This window comes from Chanodichthys erythropterus, chromosome 3, assembly GCF_024489055.1.
Source record: "Chanodichthys erythropterus isolate Z2021 chromosome 3, ASM2448905v1, whole genome shotgun sequence".
In the NCBI taxonomy this organism is placed as follows: Eukaryota; Metazoa; Chordata; class Actinopteri; order Cypriniformes; family Xenocyprididae; genus Chanodichthys; species Chanodichthys erythropterus.
This window is the reverse complement of record NC_090223.1, coordinates 59836297-59855414: the sequence shown is the minus strand read 5'-3', so window position 1 is coordinate 59855414 and position 19118 is coordinate 59836297. Positions and strand designations below refer to the sequence as shown.

General features: G+C 36.9%; 1 protein-coding gene and 1 pseudogene across 3 annotated transcripts; one reads left to right on the top strand and one right to left on the bottom strand.

The window, feature by feature from the left end:
• LOC137005151 (uncharacterized) overlaps window positions 1-19118 on the bottom strand; it is a 1346463-nt pseudogene that overhangs the window by 1277461 nt on the left and 49884 nt on the right.
• LOC137006956 (piggyBac transposable element-derived protein 3-like) lies at window positions 111-17788 on the top strand. 3 transcript variants are annotated; one of them, XM_067368139.1, is made up of 5 exons: window positions 111-145; window positions 689-782; window positions 14196-14346; window positions 14875-15410; window positions 15885-17788. In XM_067368139.1, exon 5 carries the CDS (start codon window positions 15885-15887, stop codon window positions 17004-17006), a length of 1122 nt encoding a protein of 373 aa, XP_067224240.1. In that variant the 5' UTR covers window positions 111-145; window positions 689-782; window positions 14196-14346; window positions 14875-15410; the 3' UTR covers window positions 17007-17788. The 3 variants fall into 3 exon arrangements, with proteins under 3 accessions (XP_067224240.1, XP_067224234.1, XP_067224248.1); XM_067368133.1 differs by lacking the exon at window positions 111-145 and adding an exon at window positions 463-539; XM_067368147.1 differs by lacking the exons at window positions 111-145; window positions 14196-14346 and adding an exon at window positions 463-539 and having other exon boundaries at window positions 14827-15410.

The window sequence follows — 19118 nt, the reverse complement described above, 5'->3', positions numbered from 1 at the left end:
AAGATTATCTGGTAATTAGATTTCAATGCACTTCTGTGATTGTAGACAATGCAACGTGTGAACAGGACTTTTATTTTGGAGTGACGACATGACGTCATAAGACTGCGCCGCGCTCCTGCATCTGCTGTGATTCTACTGAAGAAAGGTTTGTTTTAAGAATTTAAGCTGATTTAATCGACAGAAACAGTTCAATGATTTATAGTTGTGTTTTGTTTTAAACAATTGATGTAAACTGAATTTATTTACTATTTAATGTAACATTGTGATTCTTTATCTAACTGTAATGAAGGATATTTGTGAGTAAAGCTCATCCACTGATGAGAAACCGTAAACCTGCGTCTCATTTCTCTATATATATCATAAATCAGTTTATCATGAACACGAGTTCAGTCTCTGGAGAGTCATGATGGAGAAACTGAACTTTTCAACTCCGAGTCAATTGAATGAAATACTTTGAGAAATGATTCACTGAATCACGACTCGTGCTGCTCAAACATGAACGAGAACAACAAACAAACTGCTCATGTTTTCATCAAAGAGTAATCACTTAAATATCTATATTTCACTAAATACTAAAATGTAGATAATAAATGCCTTAATATTAAGTGTTTTTTAATATGCAGCATTAGTTTTGAGTGTTTTTAACAGGTCATTGAAGACTATTAACTCTGCTATTCTCTTCTTAAAGATGGCGTTTATTAAAGAGGAGACTGAAGATATTAAGATAATTATTAAAGATGAGACTGAAGACATGAAGATTGAAGATATTGAGGAACAAACAGGTTGGTTTTATTCTCATCACTTTATTGATCCTAAAATGTCCAGCTCTACAGAAATAGAGAATCTACTTCTGAATAGAGAACAATGGGAAAAAAAATCTTTGAATGCTTAAAATGTGCTTTACTTAACATTTGAACTTACCTGAACATAAACAGCAGTAACTGAACATTAAATCAGGCAAAAAAAATTTTTTTTTATAAATAATAATTTAATGTGTGTGTGTGTCATATGGAGGAAAGTCAGCAGGGCAAGTGTGTGAAACATTTTGAACAGAGTGAACTGCTAATATCTAATGAAACCAGTGAAAATATTTACCTTGTCATTTGTGGTACAGGTGTAGGTTGGAAATCAATAAGCGCTGGCAGATGAAATGGTGTGAAAATTACATGTGACAAAATTATCATAGTTGACATTTACATGTTTTTGTTAATGTTCTGTGAAAGTCTGATACAAACTAAATAAAAAATGTCTTTTATTAAACTAACAAATTAAATTAGCAGCACTGGATTTGTGTGAATAAACATTAAATGGAAGGTTGACCCAAAAACGAAAATTCTGTTGTCGTCCCAAACTCGTATGAGTTTCTTACTTCTGCTGAAGATATTTCATTAAATTAAAGAAGATATTTTGAAGAATCTTGACCAAACATTGACTTCCTCAGTAGAAGAAAAGTACTGGAGGTCAATGGAAACCGTCAGCTGTCCGATTACCAACATTTGTGTTCAACAGAAGAACTTGTACAAGTTTGGAAAAACATAAAAGTGAGTAGATGACAGAATTTTCATTAATAACCCATTAATATTGCAAGCCAAAAGTCACAATTATGATTGTAAGTGCCAAATAAATACAAAGTCGGACATGGGTCATTGTTATGTGTGCTCATAAATATAAATTTATCTGTAACTCCTAAATGAGAGATTTTATATTTTGATAATGAGATATGTTTGGGCTCACAGTAGCTATGTTTACATGCACAAATTTTCGTTAATCCAAATGAACAAAATGAACTGAATCTGATTGCAGATCTGTTTACATGTACTCTAAATATTGTAATCTGATTCAAATATCCGTTTATATGTATTTTAAATACATTCCAATCAAAACTTTTGGTAACCCGGGTTGCATCAACAGACGATGATCATGTATCGACAATAGCCAGAGATATTGTCTAAAGCATAAAATCTTGCCAATATTAAGAAGATTTGGCATTTCCCATTAATGTAGGCCTGTTACATTCTTCTAGTCCATTATTATTACTATTAGGTTCGGCTTCTTTTATTATTAAATTAATATTATACTACATGCTGTGAGAATAATAAAGATTAGGCTATTAGCTATCTTTGAAAATGTTTAAACTTTTTTTTTAGGTCTATTATACAATGAATTATAGGCCTATAGTTAAAATTATTTAGAGTGTAGTCTATAATATTTCCTAACACTGCAGTCATCAATCAAAATTAGCGCAGCTTTACTTCAAGCACCGACTTTAAAAAAACAACCTGTTTACACGAAATACTATTATTCTCATTTGTTTCACAAGCCTATATGTACTGCCACAAGATGAAGAATGGAATAAATTAAGACAGTATATATACTGTTATTAGCATTTTATGTTGAAATTCGTCTCAGAGAGAATATGGTCCGTTAATGCAGCGTCAGACAGCATCGTTACTTTTTACTTTCACTTTGAATACTGACCGAGGTTGAGACTTTTTCACCGGCATAACACTTGTGTGATATCCATTGGTTCCCCTACTTGTTTTAAAACGGAAAGATTTCCAATATTGTGACGAAGGGATACATACGTCACTGTCTTTTGGCATACATCTTTACAGCTAAAGACGTGAACGTGAATTTGTGCACTGCGTAATGCGTGTCAACATTGTACTGCGCATGTGTTCCAGAGACTTCTGAATACAATTGAGGAGGTAGTCGGATTCAAGCGTTTACATGGTCATTTTTTGCTGTTGGATTGGATTAGAAAAGGAATAAACTTCCCCTTCCAATCCGATCGAAATTTCATTCGGATCAAGCTCAATCGGATTGATTAAGGTGCTTACATGAACGTTTTTAAATCCGATTGAGTCGTCATTCCGATTACAAATGGATTATTTGGGTGCATGTAAACGTAGCTAGTCTGGTAACATAAAAAAGTGGTGAGACTGCAGCACTTTGAGGGTGCTATAATTGAACATGAAATTTGCTTTTTCTACAGTACCATTGTACCTTGAGAAACAAAAACGTCACTGCAAAATTACCAAAAATTATCTAAAGCCATGACTCTGCAATGGTTTTGCATATTGACACCAAACTCTGTCATTGTTATGCCGCACTGACCACATCAATTTGGTGACAGTGCCACCTACTGGTCAAACACAAACGGCAATTAAATCGGTTACTTTATTTTAAGATGGCGTAGATACATTATAATCACTCAAAGAAGAACTGAGTAATTTTAAAGGATTAGTTCACTTCAGAATTAAATTTTCCTGATAATTTTAACTACATTTATTTACTTTAGAGCTAGGGTTGAGGTTTGGTTTAATTTTGTAATTAAGCATTATTAACTCATTACTATAGTGTGTAACTACATCACTTTAAAATACAGTGTTACCATTAAATCTTAGAACAATTGTTTGCTTTAATGATCTTTCAACCACTTTGCATTGGTAGGCATAATCCAAAAACAGCTACAACAACCACAACATAGAGGGGTTTGCAATATAGTTGTGGTCTTATTTACAAAATGACATCGTGCAGCCGCCGTTCACTGGACTCTTGCGTCTGGGATGAGTGGCTTTATTCTGCACTGTTATCTCCGCTGGTCTCAAAACATGTCCCCGTTATAGTGTCATGTTCTGCTCGACCGCCACTTTGCAACAACACAACCTTGTTTCTGCAGCGACTCTAAGCATGTTTCCTACAACAGCGTCTGACGTGTACATTTTACGTGCTGTGAGAAAGTCACACACGAGATCTGATCAGAGCGGTCAGACTGAAACAGAAATGTGATTTGAATATGATTTCAAACCACATATGAATGTAGCTTGAAATGGATTTGTATAAATTTGGACTGACGGTGTGAACGTAGCCCAAGACATTGTTGATGCTAAATTACGAGCTGATTTTTGATATCTCGATTGCTGTTGCCATGGCACCGGATTTATTTGAAATTTAGATCAGGGGTTTTCAACCTTTGGGGTCCCTAGGGGGTGCGAGCACCCGATTTTACTAGCAAATCATTATTCGTCCACTAGAATTTGAGCTAATCAATGGCTATGGTTACAGCAGGATTGGCGCAACTGAATTTGAGCAAAAACATCTAAACACAACATGCACTTGTAAAATCGAGAATATCAGAGATTAAACGAAAAACAAGCTCAGCTGTCACTTTGAAGTTGGTAAGCTTTTAATGTTTCACTTTTTAACAAACCCTGTCTTGACCGGGCGTGATCAGCATGATGCAGCACAAACTGATGCCTCGTTCTTTTTTTACTTGCCGATACCAATGCCTGTACATTTATTAATTTCTTTTTTCTTATTTGATGTTGCAGTTTTCCAAGCACAACACAGTGAGACTAATGAATGTAGGACAGCTTCTTTATTATTACTCCAGTGAAAAAAGTAATTATTTTTATGTGCTTGTTACAAACGTAAAACACAAATTTCACAATGTCCAATAACCTTCAAAGGGCAAAATTATTATTTTTTTTCCATAAAAGTCATAATTTAAAAAAAAAAATCAATTCTTTTTTAACTTGCCATTCAAAAAGTACTAAAATGTTACAGAACAAATGTTTGTAATATAACACTCCCTCGCAGAAAGATAAAACTTTCTTATCATTGAAAGAAATTAATTGTACCCATAGGTGATTTATACATTGACAATATTGCTTCTTTCACTCTACCAAGTCAAAGTCAAGTCAAGTCAAATTTATTTATATAGCGCTTTTACAATTGGTAATTGTTTCAAAGCAGCTTTACATATTAGAAGCACAGAAAAAAAAAGGGAAGTGGTTAAAACTGTACAAACAAGCGTGGTAATATGTAACATATACAAGATGGTGCTACATTAAGCCAATGTCGGCTGACTTCCAGGGGTGGAAAAAACCCCCTAGGAGAAAAACCCAGCGTGCTAGCACTGGGAAAAAAGTCCTAGGAGGGAAAAAACCCCTTGGAAGATATATATATGTAAATGTATATGGAGATCAAAATCTGAATTGTACATTTTTATTATAGAGTTTAAAAATCGATTATATATAAATATATGTAAGCGGATACGGGGATCCTGGGCTACGTTGTAGTCAGGTCCAGACGCAGGTTCTCCATCTGACCTGGATACGGCCTGGATCCAGCACCCGGCAAACCTCAGGATAAGCAGAGAGACAGATATTAGCGTAGATGCCATTCTTGTTCTGATGTACAGGTATATCTAGTGTTATAGGAAATGTTCTCGGTTCCGGCCGACCTAATTATTGCAGCGTAACAATCCTTTAACGGATTTGAAAAATGTTAATGTATTGATAATGTGTTATGTGTATGCAAGAGCAAAGAGATATGTTTTTAGTCTAGATTTAAACTGACAGAGTGTGTCTGCTTCCCGAACAATGCTAGGAAGATTGTTCCAGAGTTTAGGTGCTAAATAGGAAAAGGATCTGCCGCCTTCAGTTGATTTTGATATTCTGGGTATTATCAACTGGCCTAAATTCTGAGATCGCAATAAACGTGAAGGACTATAATGCATTAAGAGCTCACTTAGGTACTGGGGAGCTAAACCATTTAGAGCTTTATAAGTAAGTAGCAAGATTTTAAAATCTATACGATGTTTAATAGGGAGCCAATGTAATGTTGACAGAACTGGGCTAATATGGTCATACTTTCTGGTTCTAGTAAGAACTCTAGCTGCCGCATTTTGAACCAACTGTAGTTTGTTTAAAAGCCGAGCAGAACAACCACCCAGTAGAGCGTTACAATAATCTAGTCTTGAGGTCATGAATGCATGAACCAACTGTTCCGCATTTGTCATTGAGAGCATATGTCGTAATTTAGATATATTTTTTAGATGGAAGAAGGCGGTTTTACAGATACTAGAAACATGACTTTCAAATGAAAGATTGGTATCAAAGAGCACACCCAGGTTCCTAACTGAGGACGAAGGTTTAATGGAGCACCCGTCAAGTGTTAGAGAGTATTCAAGGTTTTTTCGTGAGGAAGTTTTTGGTCCAAAGATTAGGAAATCAGTTTTTTCTGAATTTAATAATAAGAAATTTCTTGTCATCCAGTTTTTAATGTCAGCTATGCATTCTGTTAGTTTTGTGAATTTGTAGGTTTCGTCAGGGCGCGAGGAAATATAGAGCTGAGTATCGTCAGCGTAGCAGTGAAAACTAACACCATGCTTCCTAATTATCTCTCCTAAGGGCAGCATGTACAGAGTGAAAAGCAACGGTCCTAATACTGAGCCTTGTGGTACCCCATATTTAACCTGTGATCGATACGACATCTCTTCATTAACTACCACAGACTGATAACGGTCAGATAAGTATGATTTGAACCATGCCAAAGCAATTCCACTAATGCCAATATAGTTTTCAAGTCTTTTTAAAAGAATGTAATGATCGATAGTGTCAAAAGCAGCACTGAGATCTAATAACACTAATAGAGAAATACAGCCACGATCGGATGATAGGAGTAGATCGTTTGTAACTCTAACGAGAGCAGTCTCAGTACTATGGTATGGTCTAAATCCTGACTGGAAATCCTCACAGATTCCATTTCTTTCTAAAAAGGAACACAGTTGTGTTGAAACTGCCTTTTCTAGTATCTTTGACAGAAAAGGTAGATTCGAGATTGGCCTGTAATTTACTAAATCTCTCGGATCTAGTTGAGGTTTTTTAATAAGAGGTTTGATAATAGCCTGCTTAAAGGTTTTTGGCACGTGTCCTAGTGTTAAAGATGAATTAATTATATCAAGAAGTGGACCTACGACCTCTGGAAGCATTTCTTTCAGTAGTTTAGTCGGCATTGGGTCTAACATACATGTCGTTGATTTTGATGATTTGATAAGTTTAGATAATTCTTCCTCTCCTATAGAGGCGAATGATTCTAGTTTTACCTCAGGGACACTACAGTGCACTGTCTGAAGAGAAACTGTAGACGGTTGCATGTTTATAATTTTCTCTCTAATATTATCAATCTTGCAAGTAAAGAAGTTCATAAAGTCATTACTGCTGTGCTCTATGGAAATGTCAGCAGTTGAATCTCTGTTTCTAGTTAATTTAGCCACTGTGTCAAATAAATACCTAGGATTATGTTTGTTTTCTATTAAGAGATTTGAAAAATAAGTAGATCTAGCATTTCTTATGGCTGTTCTGTACTCAATCATTTTTTCTTTCCACGAAAGGCGAAAAACTTCTAGTTTTGTTTTCTTCCAACTACGTTCAGCTTTTCTAACAGCTCGTTTTAGAGCCCGAGTGTGCTCATCATACCACGGCGTTGGATTAGTTTCCTTAATCTTCTTTAGACGTAAAGGAGCGACCGCATCTAATGTGCTGGAAAAGAGAGAGCCAATAGTTTGTGTTGCAGCATCGAGTTCTTCTAAGTTGTCAGGTATACTAAGGCGATGAAACTGCTCGGGGAGATTATTTATAAAGCAATCTTTAGTGGCAGACGTGATTGTTCTACAATATTTATGGCTGGGTGGTGGTTTTGTAGCCTTGGCTAATTGTATTATACACGAGACTAAATAATGATCTGATATATCATCGCTCTGCTGTAGAATTTCAACAGCATCAATATCTATTCCATGCGACAGTATTAGATCTAGGGTATGATTACGACAATGAGTGGGTCCTGACACGTGTTGTTTAACTCCAATAGAGTTTAAAATATCATTCAAATGCGTCTTTATTATTATCTACATGGATATTAAAATCACCAACAACAAGGACTTTATCCGCAGCCAGTACTAACTCTGATAGAAACTCAGCAAATTCTTTGATAAAGTCAGTATGGTGCCCTGGTGGCCTGTATACAGTAGCCAGCACAAATGTCAACTTACATAATGTTACATAAAGCACCATCACTTCAAAGGAATTATATTTGAAATTCTTTTGAATGATTCTGAATATATTACTATAAATTACAGCAACACCTCCCCCTTTGCCTTTCTGTCGAGGATTGTGTCGATAATCATAACCTTGAGGACTAGATTCATTTAAAGTAATGTAATCGTCTGGTTTTAGCCAGGTTTCTGTCAAACACAGCAAGTCTAGTTTATTGTCTGTGATAATTTCATTTACAATAAGTGCTTTTGAAGAAATAGATCTAATATTCAGTAACCCAAGCTTTATCATTTGTTTATCTGATTTATCTGTGATTTTCATTTTTTGAACATCAATTAAATTTTTACCCTTAAAAGGTTTTGGAAGTTTTTTGTATTTACTAGTTCGAGGTACAGACACAGTCTCTATGTGACTGTACCTGTACCTCGAACCCATCCTGAAATCTACTGATAGAGAAATTGGGGAGTGATCAGATATTAGAATATTATGATATTTAGAGGATCTTGAAGATTAATTTGAAATCGGTTAGAAAATAGTCAATTATTAGTCCGTTATTATTGCTCAATCTGACATTTTTTGCTATTGTCCTTGCTTGCTTACCTGCATAAAGTCTGATTTGGCTGTGCTGCTCCAGATGTTAATACTGGCTTTTCTAATGCCTTGAACATGAGCTGGCATATGCAAATATTGGGGGCGTACATATTAATGATCCTGGCTGTTACGTAACAGTCGGTGTTATGTTGAGATTAACCTGTTTTTCAGAGGTCTTTTCCACAGATCAAATTTACATAAGAATGAGGAAACAATGGTGTTTGAGACTCACTGTATGTCATTTCCATGTACTGAACTTGTAATTATTTAACTCTGCTGAAGTAAATTAAATTTTCAATTATATGACACCTTTAAGGGAACTCATCAGCGTGAAATATACCAAAGGGTAAAATGAGAAATGAATTAGTAGACACATAGGTATTGTTAAATGTGCAAAATAAAATAAAAAACAAACATTTCTAATACAGAGATGAGCTGGCATAATTCTAACCCAATAAACTCGCTTCTAGAATCCCTGCGAAAGTCAAAACACCCCATTTAAAGTTGTATGCAAAAGTTTAGGAACCCCTGACAATTTCCATGATTTTCATTAATAAATATTTGGGTGTTTGGATCAGCAATTTCAGACACGGTAGTATTTCAGTAGTGAAATGAGGTTTATTGGATTAACAGAAAATGTGCAATATGCATCAAAATTAAATTAGACAGGTGCATAAATTTGGGCACCCTTGTCATTTTGTTGATTTGAATACCTGTAACTACTTAGATCACTGAATATTTGGAACACACAGTTGGTTCGGTGATCTCATTAAGCCTTGAACTTCATAGACCAGTGCATCCAATCATGAGAAAAGGTATTTAAGGTGGCCAATTGCAAGTTTTTGTTCTCTTTGACTCTCCTCTGAAGAGCAGTGCCCAAGGAAGTCGACCGGAAGTTGAAGTCGGCCGCGTGCCGCCATCTTGTAGCAGAACTTCACTTGTGTTAGCATCCCATTGACTCCCATTCATTTTGGCGTCACTTTGACAGCGAATAACTTTACATCTGAGGCGTTTAAAGACTCCATTTGTCCATTATTTATTTCTAAACATACACGACAATGTATAAAGGGCTCCATTACCTTCTATGTTACATTATGGCCCCGTAGAAACAGTTTTTGTAAAAATAGGCTAACTATTGCGTCATATCCACTCGACTGTCTGTCGCACAGTAGAGAAATTACCATACAGACAGGAGGAGAAGCTCGAAGGCAATAGTATGCATTAACTTAATATGGCGTACTGGCGTTACATTTTAAAATACTATACAAACTAATTAATCAGAATACTTACTCCTGCTCACTCACGCCAAAGAACTCCCTGCTCAAGCTCGCCGTCTCTGCCAGATTAACGATGGCAGTTTTCACGCACAGCTACTAGAAGATTTACATCTGTCAGACAGGTTGCTGACGTCATCAAGCTTAGTTTGAGTCTGCGCATCAGAAACGGAAGTGCTAAAAATCGCTAAAAATGGGCTTCACTTGTCTCAATTGAGTTCCAATGGGGTCGCTGTGTCCATTTCTTTTACTGTCTATGCTGAAGAGTGGCAACAAGGGGGGCCTTCAAAACTCTCAAATGACCTTAAAACAAAGATTGTTCTATATTATGGTTTAGGGGAAGGCTACAGAAAGTTATTGCAGAGATATAAGCTGTCAGTGTCCACTGTGAGGAACATGGTGAGGAAATGAAAGACCACAGGCACAGTTCTTGTTAAGGCCAGAAGTGGCAGGCCACATAAAATATTGGAAAGGCGAAGGATGGTGAGAACGGTCAAAAACCGTCCACAGACCACCTCCAAAGACCTACAACATCAGCTTGCTGCAGATGGTGTCACTGTGCATCGTTCAACAATTCAGCGCACTTTGCACAAGGAGAAGCTGTATGGGAGAGTGATGCGAAAGAAGCCTTTTCTGCACACACGCCACAAAAAGTTGCTTGAGGTATGCAGACGCACATTTGGACAAGCCAGCTTCATTTTGGAATAAGGTGCTGTGGACTGATGAAACAAAGATTGAGTTATTTGGTCATAACAAGGGGCGTTATGCATGGCGGCAAAAGAACACAGCGTTCCAAGAAAAACACTTGCTACTGTTGGAAACTACACAATACCCACAGTAAAATTTGGTGGAGGTTCCATCATACTGTGGGGCTGTGTGGCCAGTGCCGGTACTGGGAATCTGGTAAAGTTGAGGGTCGCATAGATTCCACTCAATATCAGCAGATTCTTGAGAATAATGTTGAGGAATCAGTCACAAAGTTGAAGTTAAGCCGGGGCTGGATATTTCAACAAGACAACGACCCAAAACACTGCTCAAAATGTACTCGGGCCTTTATGCAGAGGAACAAGTACAATGTTCTGGAATGGCCATCCAAGTCCCCAGACCTGAACATCTGTGGGGTGATTTGAAGCGGGCTGTCCATGCTCGGCAACCATCAAACCTAACTGAACTGGAGATGTTTTGTAAGGAGGAATGGTCCAAAATACATTCATCCAGAATCCAGATACTCATTACAGGCTATAGGAAGCGTCTAGAGGCTGTTATTCCTGCTAAAGGAGGCTCTACTAAATATTGATGTGATTTTTCTGTTGGGGTGCCCAAATTTATAAAACTACAAGTGGGCTACCATCCTCTGGGAGTGAGGACAGCAGCATGTCCAGTTCCTCTACAAAGGTACCCAGTTGGCCTGGGGGGCGATAAATTACTACAATATGAATTTTGACAGGAATTGAGATTGTAATTGCATGAAACTCAAATGAATTGTTCTTGCAAAGAGAGGAATGAGACGAATATTTCCAATTGTTAGAAATGAGAAGACCTGTGCCCCCACCCCTCCAGACTGGTAAGGGGTATGAGATGGAGTGAAGTTGTTTGAGAGAGCAGCAGGGGTTTCTGAGTCTTCTGGACGAATCCAGGTCTCAGTCAAGCCCAAGATATTGAGAGAAGAATTAGTAGCAAAGGCTGGAATGAAGTCAGCTTTGTTAACTGCTGACTGACAATTCCATAGACCCACAGAGACAGAGAGGAGTGTTAGTGTTAGTAGAGGAGTAAATAGGGCGCAGGTTGGAAACATTGCGCTGCCTTTTACGTGGGTTAGTGGAGCGTTGCCGAGAGACAACAGGAATATGTTGAAAGCACATGCTGAGGATAGGGAAAAGTGTGAAGGAAATGAAGAAACTTAAGTGCCTACCGATGTATTTGCTCGGTGGAGTCGCGCAGGTAGAGTCGCAGGTCTTTACCCGAGTCGCGCAGGTAAAGTCGCAGGTCTTTACCCGAGTCGTGCAGGTAGAGTCACAGGTCTTTACGCGAGTCGGTCTTCACACGATGAGGCTGAACGCTCGCGCACACCCATAATATACTGCTTATTAACACGTGCTAAAAGACAGCTAAGCCCGCCTTGAAAATTAGCACTGCAAAGCCTAAAGCCTGTGAATGGGTCAAATCGAAACGAATGCTACAACAACACAGCGTTGTGCGAAAAACAAGCAATAACACCAATAAACTCTGCAAAGTGCGGCTGTTATTTCCAACAAGTACAATTTTAAAAATAAGAAATACATAAATTGCTCATCATAAATGTAAGCATAATAAATGTATACCTGACTGTGGGACACACTGCAATGGCTGATCTGCCATCTTCATTTAATTACCCAGGCCAGAATTGATTTTTGGGGTATTTTTTATTTATTTTATTTTTTATTTTGGTAACATATGATTAGATTTCACGTTATCAAGTTAAAATTGTAGATTTAAAAAAAAAAAAAAAAAAAAATATTTATGTTGGGTGAGACTATACAAACTACAGGTGCTGGTCATATAATTAGAATATCGTGAAAAAGTTCATTTTTTTTATTGTAAATTATTTTTAAAAATTAAACTTTCATTTATACTAGATTCCCTACATGTAAAGTAAAACATTTCAAAAGTTTTTTTTTTTTAATTTGTTGATTAGAGCGTACAGCTAATGAAAGTCCAAAATCCAGTATCTCAAAATATTAGAATATTTACATTTGAGTTTCATTAAATGTATAAATTCTGGGTATCTCTTGTTCTTTGAAACCACACTAATGGGGAAGACTGCTGACTTGGCAATGGTCCAGGAGACAATCATTGACACCCTCCACAAAGAGAGTAAGTCACAGATGGTCATTACTGAATGTGGTGGCTGTTTACAGAGTGATGTATCAAAGCATATTAAATGCAAAGTTGACTAGAAGGAAGAAATTGGGTAGGCAAAGGTGCACAAGCAACAGGGATGACCACGAGCTTGAGAATACTGTCAAGTAAAGCCGATTCAGACACTTGGGAGAGCTTCACAATGAGTCAAATGAAGCCGAAGTCAGCGCATCAAGAGTCACCACACTCAGACATCTTCAGGAAAAGGACTATCAAGCCACTTCTGAAACAGAAACAACATCAGAAGCTTCTTACCTGGGCTAAGGAGAAAAAGAACTGGACAGTGAACAGTGGTCGAAAGTCCTCTTTTCAGATAAAAGTAAATTTTGCATTTCATGTTGAAATCATGGTCCCAGAGTCTGAAGGAAGACTGGAGAGGCACAGAATCCAAGCTGCTTGAAGTCTAGTGGGAAGTTTCTGAAGTAAGAAATGATTTGGGGGGCCGTGACGTCTGCTGGTGTTGGTCCATTGTGTTTTATCAAGTGCAAAGTCAATGCAGCCATCTTCCAGGAGATTTTGGAGCACTTTATGCTTCCATCTGCTGACAAGCTTTATGGAGATGTTGATTTCCTTTTCCAGCAGGACTTTAGCACCTGCCCACAGTGCAAAAACCACTTCCAAGTGGTTTCCTGACCATGATATTACTGTGTTTTATTGGCCAGTCAACATGCCTGACCCCTGAATCTATGGGATATTTTCAAGAGAAAGATGAGAAACAGTCGATCCAACAATATACAGATAATCTGAAGGCTCAATAGTGCCTCAGCAGTGCCACAGGCTGATCACTTCCATGCCACACTTCACTGATGCTGTAATTTGTGCTAGGAGCAAGTCATTTGCTGTAATATGTGCTGCCGACCAAGTATTGAGTGCACAAATGAACGTACTTTAAAGAACTTCAACTTTTCTGTTTTGAAAATCCATTGATCCATTGATCTTAGGAAATATTCTAATATTTTGAGATACTGGATTTTGGACTTTCATGAGCTGTACGCTCTAATCTTTAAAATTAAAAAAAAAAAAAAACTTTTGAAATGTTTTACTTTACATGTAGGGAATCTAGAATATATGAACGTTTAATTTTTTTTTAATAATTTACAATAAAAAAAAAGAACTTTTTCACGATATTCTAATTATATGACCAGCACCTGTATACAAAGATGCCAAAATATGCTAACAGAAAATCAAGTCTTACACATTTTTTTAATTTAAAACATTAGAGCATATTTCTGTAGTATTTAATTTATTTTCCTAAAACTGTGTAATTATTAAGGGCCGTTCACAGTAGACTTTTCCTTCCACTGACTTCCTTTCATGCACATGTGAATGTGGGACACCAGAAACACAAGATCAAGTGAAGTTTGCAGTAAAGTGGAGTAGATTGTATATTTTCAAATTTTGTAGTGATTATTATTTGTTATTTATGTTTTTATAAATATATCACCTCATATCTTGCCGTTGCCGTGTCTGTAGAAAGTTCACATGCTCAAAGTCTAGACTGACTGCATCTTTAAATGTGTTATTATCAGTGTCCTACATGATTCACTCAACTCTGTTACTTCTGACATAATTTTCCTCCTTTTAAAACCAGAGGATTTCTTAAAACTGTGATGCCCAGGAAGTGACATCATCGGCGCTCTTTTCTACAGCATGATGGGAGGACAAGACCATCATCTCAATCCATTGTCTCAGTTTTTACACAAATGAATGATGCATTCATTAACCCTGTTACCAAAGTTACTGTAAGAAGAGATTTTGCTCAAGTTACACTCACAACCCTGTCAGCCATTCTGGAAAGTTCATTTACTTCATACATTTTGGTGTTACAGTTTATTCATAAAATTTACAATGTTGAAAACTATATTGAAAATGCATAAATTTTGGTAACACTCCTGGAAATAGTGAAGCAAATATGAAACAAATGTAAAATACGTAAATATTTAGTTTGATCTGATGTTGACAATCAGTATGAAAGTTTCTCAAACTTCCCTTTACTGAGCTAGAAAAGAACATTATGTATAATTTCATAGTTTAACTGCATATCTAAATATGCAGAAGTGTTTGAATCTTTCTAACATGAATGTTGTCATTAAAAGTTCAGTTATGTATTTGATAGTTTATCTAAATGTGCAAGAACATGAATGTTGTCCAGCATCATGAATGGATGAAGAATAAACACCAACCTCTTTGTTCTTCAGTATCTTCAGTGTTTCATTCTGCAGGGTTCTGGATCACTCATGCTCTCTCGGTCCTCAACTCAGTCTTTGCAGTTTTCAGCTCTTCTTCTTCCTGATGCTCATCTGATGGGAATAATTCTGCATTTATTGATGAACTGATGTGGGAGGAGCTTCACTGATGATGTGACTGCTGTGGGAGGAGCTTTGCTGATAGTGACCTGTAGTGGGCGGAGCTTCACTGACTGAACTACAGATTTGTTGGAGGAGCTGATCTGCCCAAATAAAAAATATCTGTTACTGTGTTTGTTTTTATAGGATTAAAGACCAGAAATCAAATTTAATGTACAAAAGCAAATTTAAATAGAAACCCCATTAACCCTTTAACTGCCTGCTCGACCAAATGATTGAGCACATTTTGAGTCACTATATTTCAATGAGAGGAGTACCTAATTTAACTCAAGCTGATTGAGCCATCTCTACCATCTGGTTGAGGTATGTTATGCCAAAAAATACACTAGATGTCAGCGTGTCAATCAACAGCACTTGTCACAACACTTCTTCTGACATGGATTTCAGAAACAAAAAAATCACTCCTGCCATGTGAACTGTTCTAGGTGAAATTTTGCAAGGTAAGCATATTTTTTTGACATATTATACTGTAAGAGCCCTAACTTTACAAAATTGTTATTTGGTGCCATGAAAAAACTTTAGTGTGTTTTGTAATAATTTTTCAAAAACATGCTCAACCAAACAGTTGATTTGTCGCTTTATGGTAAACGTAGAAAAGCTAAGCTAATGTTTTCAGATCATCCATTTCTGCAGTCAGAATGGACTATTTGCTGAGAAATATAAACTTCTGATCATTCTTAGTTATGAATATGACAGCTATTGTTATTTCTTCATGAATATACTGAATTATTTTTTGTCACTTTTGGATTTTTTTTAAGTAAACATAATGAATTCATAGAATTAATGTGTGGAAATCATAATTATCAGATGCAATTACTTCTTAAATAACAAATTATGGTATACTAACATTAGTAAAATTGTAAGAGATTGTTATTTATTTGTTTGGTGTTGTTTTTTTTTTTTACAAATTCTAGATGGATTTCAACTGTTTTTATGGTGCAAGAACACGCACTCTTCAGGCCCTTGTACCAGAAAACCCTCAAGACTCTGATGCTGATTTCAGTGACATTGATGACCCAATAGAGGATCCAGATTATCACCCTGTCCAAAAAGAGGTAGCTGGTGACAGTTTTTTTGAGTCCCTAGATGAAGATGATGCTCCCTCAACAAGTACATCCTCTACAAAGCTTCTATGTAAGAAAAAAGGAAAACACACTCTAAAAACAGTTTCCTTGAAGGAGCCAGAGGATACCCCTGGCTCAAGTTCCCTCTCAGGCCCACAGAATGGCACAAGAAGAATCTGGAAGCATGAAGACATTGAGGAATTCGAGGTCACAGAACCAAGATTTGAACCCCCTGTGGTAGTACAGTCACCCTTCCAATACTTCAAAATGCTCTTCACTGATGAGATGATTCAGCATATTGCTCATCATACCAACCTGTACTCTGCCCAGGAGCTGGGGGATCCAATCAAGACCAGCCCAGAAGAAATTGAAGAATTTCTTTCCATGCTACTTTTTATGGGTGTTTTCAAATTTCCATCACTGGAGGATTACTGGCACCATGAGTCACGCTTCAGTGTGATAGCTGATATCATGCCAAGGAAGAGATTCCAGCTGTTAAGCCGTTATATCCATTTCAATGACAATCAGCAGTGCAGTGGGAGTCCAGATCGATTTGACAAAATCCGTCCACTCTTTGACATGCTTCGCAAGCAGTGTCTCCTCATACCGTCCACTCACAAGCACAGTGTGGATGAGGTCATGATAGGATATAAAGGCACAAGAGCTGGCTCCCTCCGCCAATATATTTGCAATAAACCAGACAAGTGGGGTTTTAAACTCTTCTGCAGAGCTAGTTCATCTGGCATCATCCATGACCTGCTGATGTATCAAGGGGCATCCACATTCTTCAATGTCGCCCTCAGTGAGGAGGAGCAAATGCTACCTTTAGGAGCCAAAGTGGTGACAACACTATGCAAAACTATACAACAGCCACGTCTTTCTGTTGTATCCTTTGACAGCTTCTTCACAAGCTTTAAATTGGTCCAGACCCTGCAAACCTCCTTGGGTGTCAAGAGCATTGGCACCGTCTGACCAAACCGCAATGGTGGAGCTTCTATGATGACAGATAAAGAGCTGATTAAGAGAGGGCGTGGCTCTTATGACTACAGGTCAGCTGAAGGGGTGATTGCAGTAAAATGGTTTGACAACAAATGTGTCAACCTTTTGAGCAATGCCAGTGGGATCATGCCTCTTTCAACTGTCAAACGGTGGAGCAAAGAGTCCAAGGAAAAGATCACTGTCCCATGTCCAGCACTCATCCCTGCTTACAATGAGCATATGGGTGGGATTGATCTTTCTGACATGCTGGTACACTTGTATAAGAGCCCAGCCAAGTCAAGGAGATGGTATATTCCCCTCTTTGGATACATCCTTGATCTGTCCATTGCAAACTCCTGGCTGGTCTACAAGAGAGACTGTAGCCTACTAAATGAGAAAGCAATGCCTCTCAAACAGTTTCGCCTGGCAGTTGCCCATAGTATGAACCAGGTCAACAAGCCTGCATCCAAAGTTGGTCGACCATCATCCAGCTCTCCACCACCGCCAAAGAAACACTACACCCCAAGACCCTCACTGTCAAAACCTCAACCAGATGCGCGATATGACAGCTTGTGACATTGGCCACAACACTGTGTCAAGCGGGGACGGTGCAACTACTGTCCGAAAGGTGTGAGATTGCTTTGCAGCATACCATGAGAAATAAAGGGGGGTTCTCATGTTCAGGAAGCACTCGTGCTGTGGCACCATTTCACATGTAAGACATGTTGCTGAAATGTTTCCCTAGTGTTTTATATTGTTTGAGGGATTGTCTCTAATGTTGGCTTACACTACACAGCATTGCTGGTTTACAAAGATTACAAATGTTCATTTATCTGAAAAAATAAATAAATAAAACCCTGTTGCACTACCACACTTGACGGCTTGTTTCTTGAATAATAAAAGCCTAAAATACCATTATATTACTATTTTATTTATTTATTTATTTTAGTTTTTGAATGCAGAAACAATATTATGTCTTTAGTTTTGTTACTTTTAGCTATTTGTGTTATTTATTTTGTTTGTTATTAAAAAAAAACAAGAAAACGTATGATTTACTGTGTTAAAATGAAAACCTGAAATATTTTATGGCATACTTCAATAAATAAAGAAGATTCAATATACAAAACTATTTTATTTTGATTATATTTTTAAATAAATTATTTTCTGATTTTCATAGTGTGTATGAATTCCGGTACTTTTACCATAAAGTGACATATCAACCATTTTTTTTTTGAGTGTGGTTACTAGTGACATAAGGAGATAAGAAATGCAAACAAAAAAATTTTCAATTGCATTTTTCTTGGTGGGGCAGGTAAAGGGTTAAATGCAAGTGTCTATTTTAATGTTTCAAATTACTTTTGTGAAAACCAAATGTTTTAATGTCCCATCATCATTTAGTGTAACAGATAAATTTGTCAAAATGAAACAACATTCATTTTGACCAGTACTTAATAAAGTATATAAAAGAGTAAGAGATCATACTAAATTTCATTATATTTTAAATTATTAAAAACTTCTTGGTGACAAATGAGTGAAAGCTAGTGGTTTGAAGGAAAGTGGCAAAGTATAAAGATTTAAAATGAAAATTAAAGAGTATTTTGGGCTTCATTGTGATCCTTCAATACAGTGTTTGAATGTTGTCAAATGATTCTTGTTTTAAATATGCTTGACAAGTTTTCTTTCTTTCTTTCTTTCTTTCTTTCTTTCTTTCTTTCTTTCTTTCTTTCTTTCTTTCTTTCTTTCTTTCTTTCTTTCTTTCTTTCTTTCTTTTCTTTCTTTCTTTTTTTGCTATATTAACCCCTTTTTGTATTTCACCCATAAACTAATTGCATTAATCATTTATACCTGTCTAGCATAAAACAACTGATGCTAATTCAGAACATTTTGTTTCTAATTCTAACTTTATTCTGTTTCTTCATTAAAATAATGGCAGATGTCTAGAAAAGTAGTAAAGAACAGTAAGAAAAACAGTTGAAAGCATAAAGACTTAAATAAGCAGACGTACAGCCCTATTCGGACGGGACTAGTTTCACAGGGGGACGTTAGAGAAATTTCTGTTTCACAGACGTACTTTGAGATTTTAAACCCCTCCGAATCTGCCATGTC

Coding starts and splice junctions, on each gene's coding strand:
- LOC137006956 (XM_067368139.1), top strand. CDS start 15,885: ATGGATTTCAACTGTTTTTATGGTGCAAGAACACGCACTCTTCAGGCC.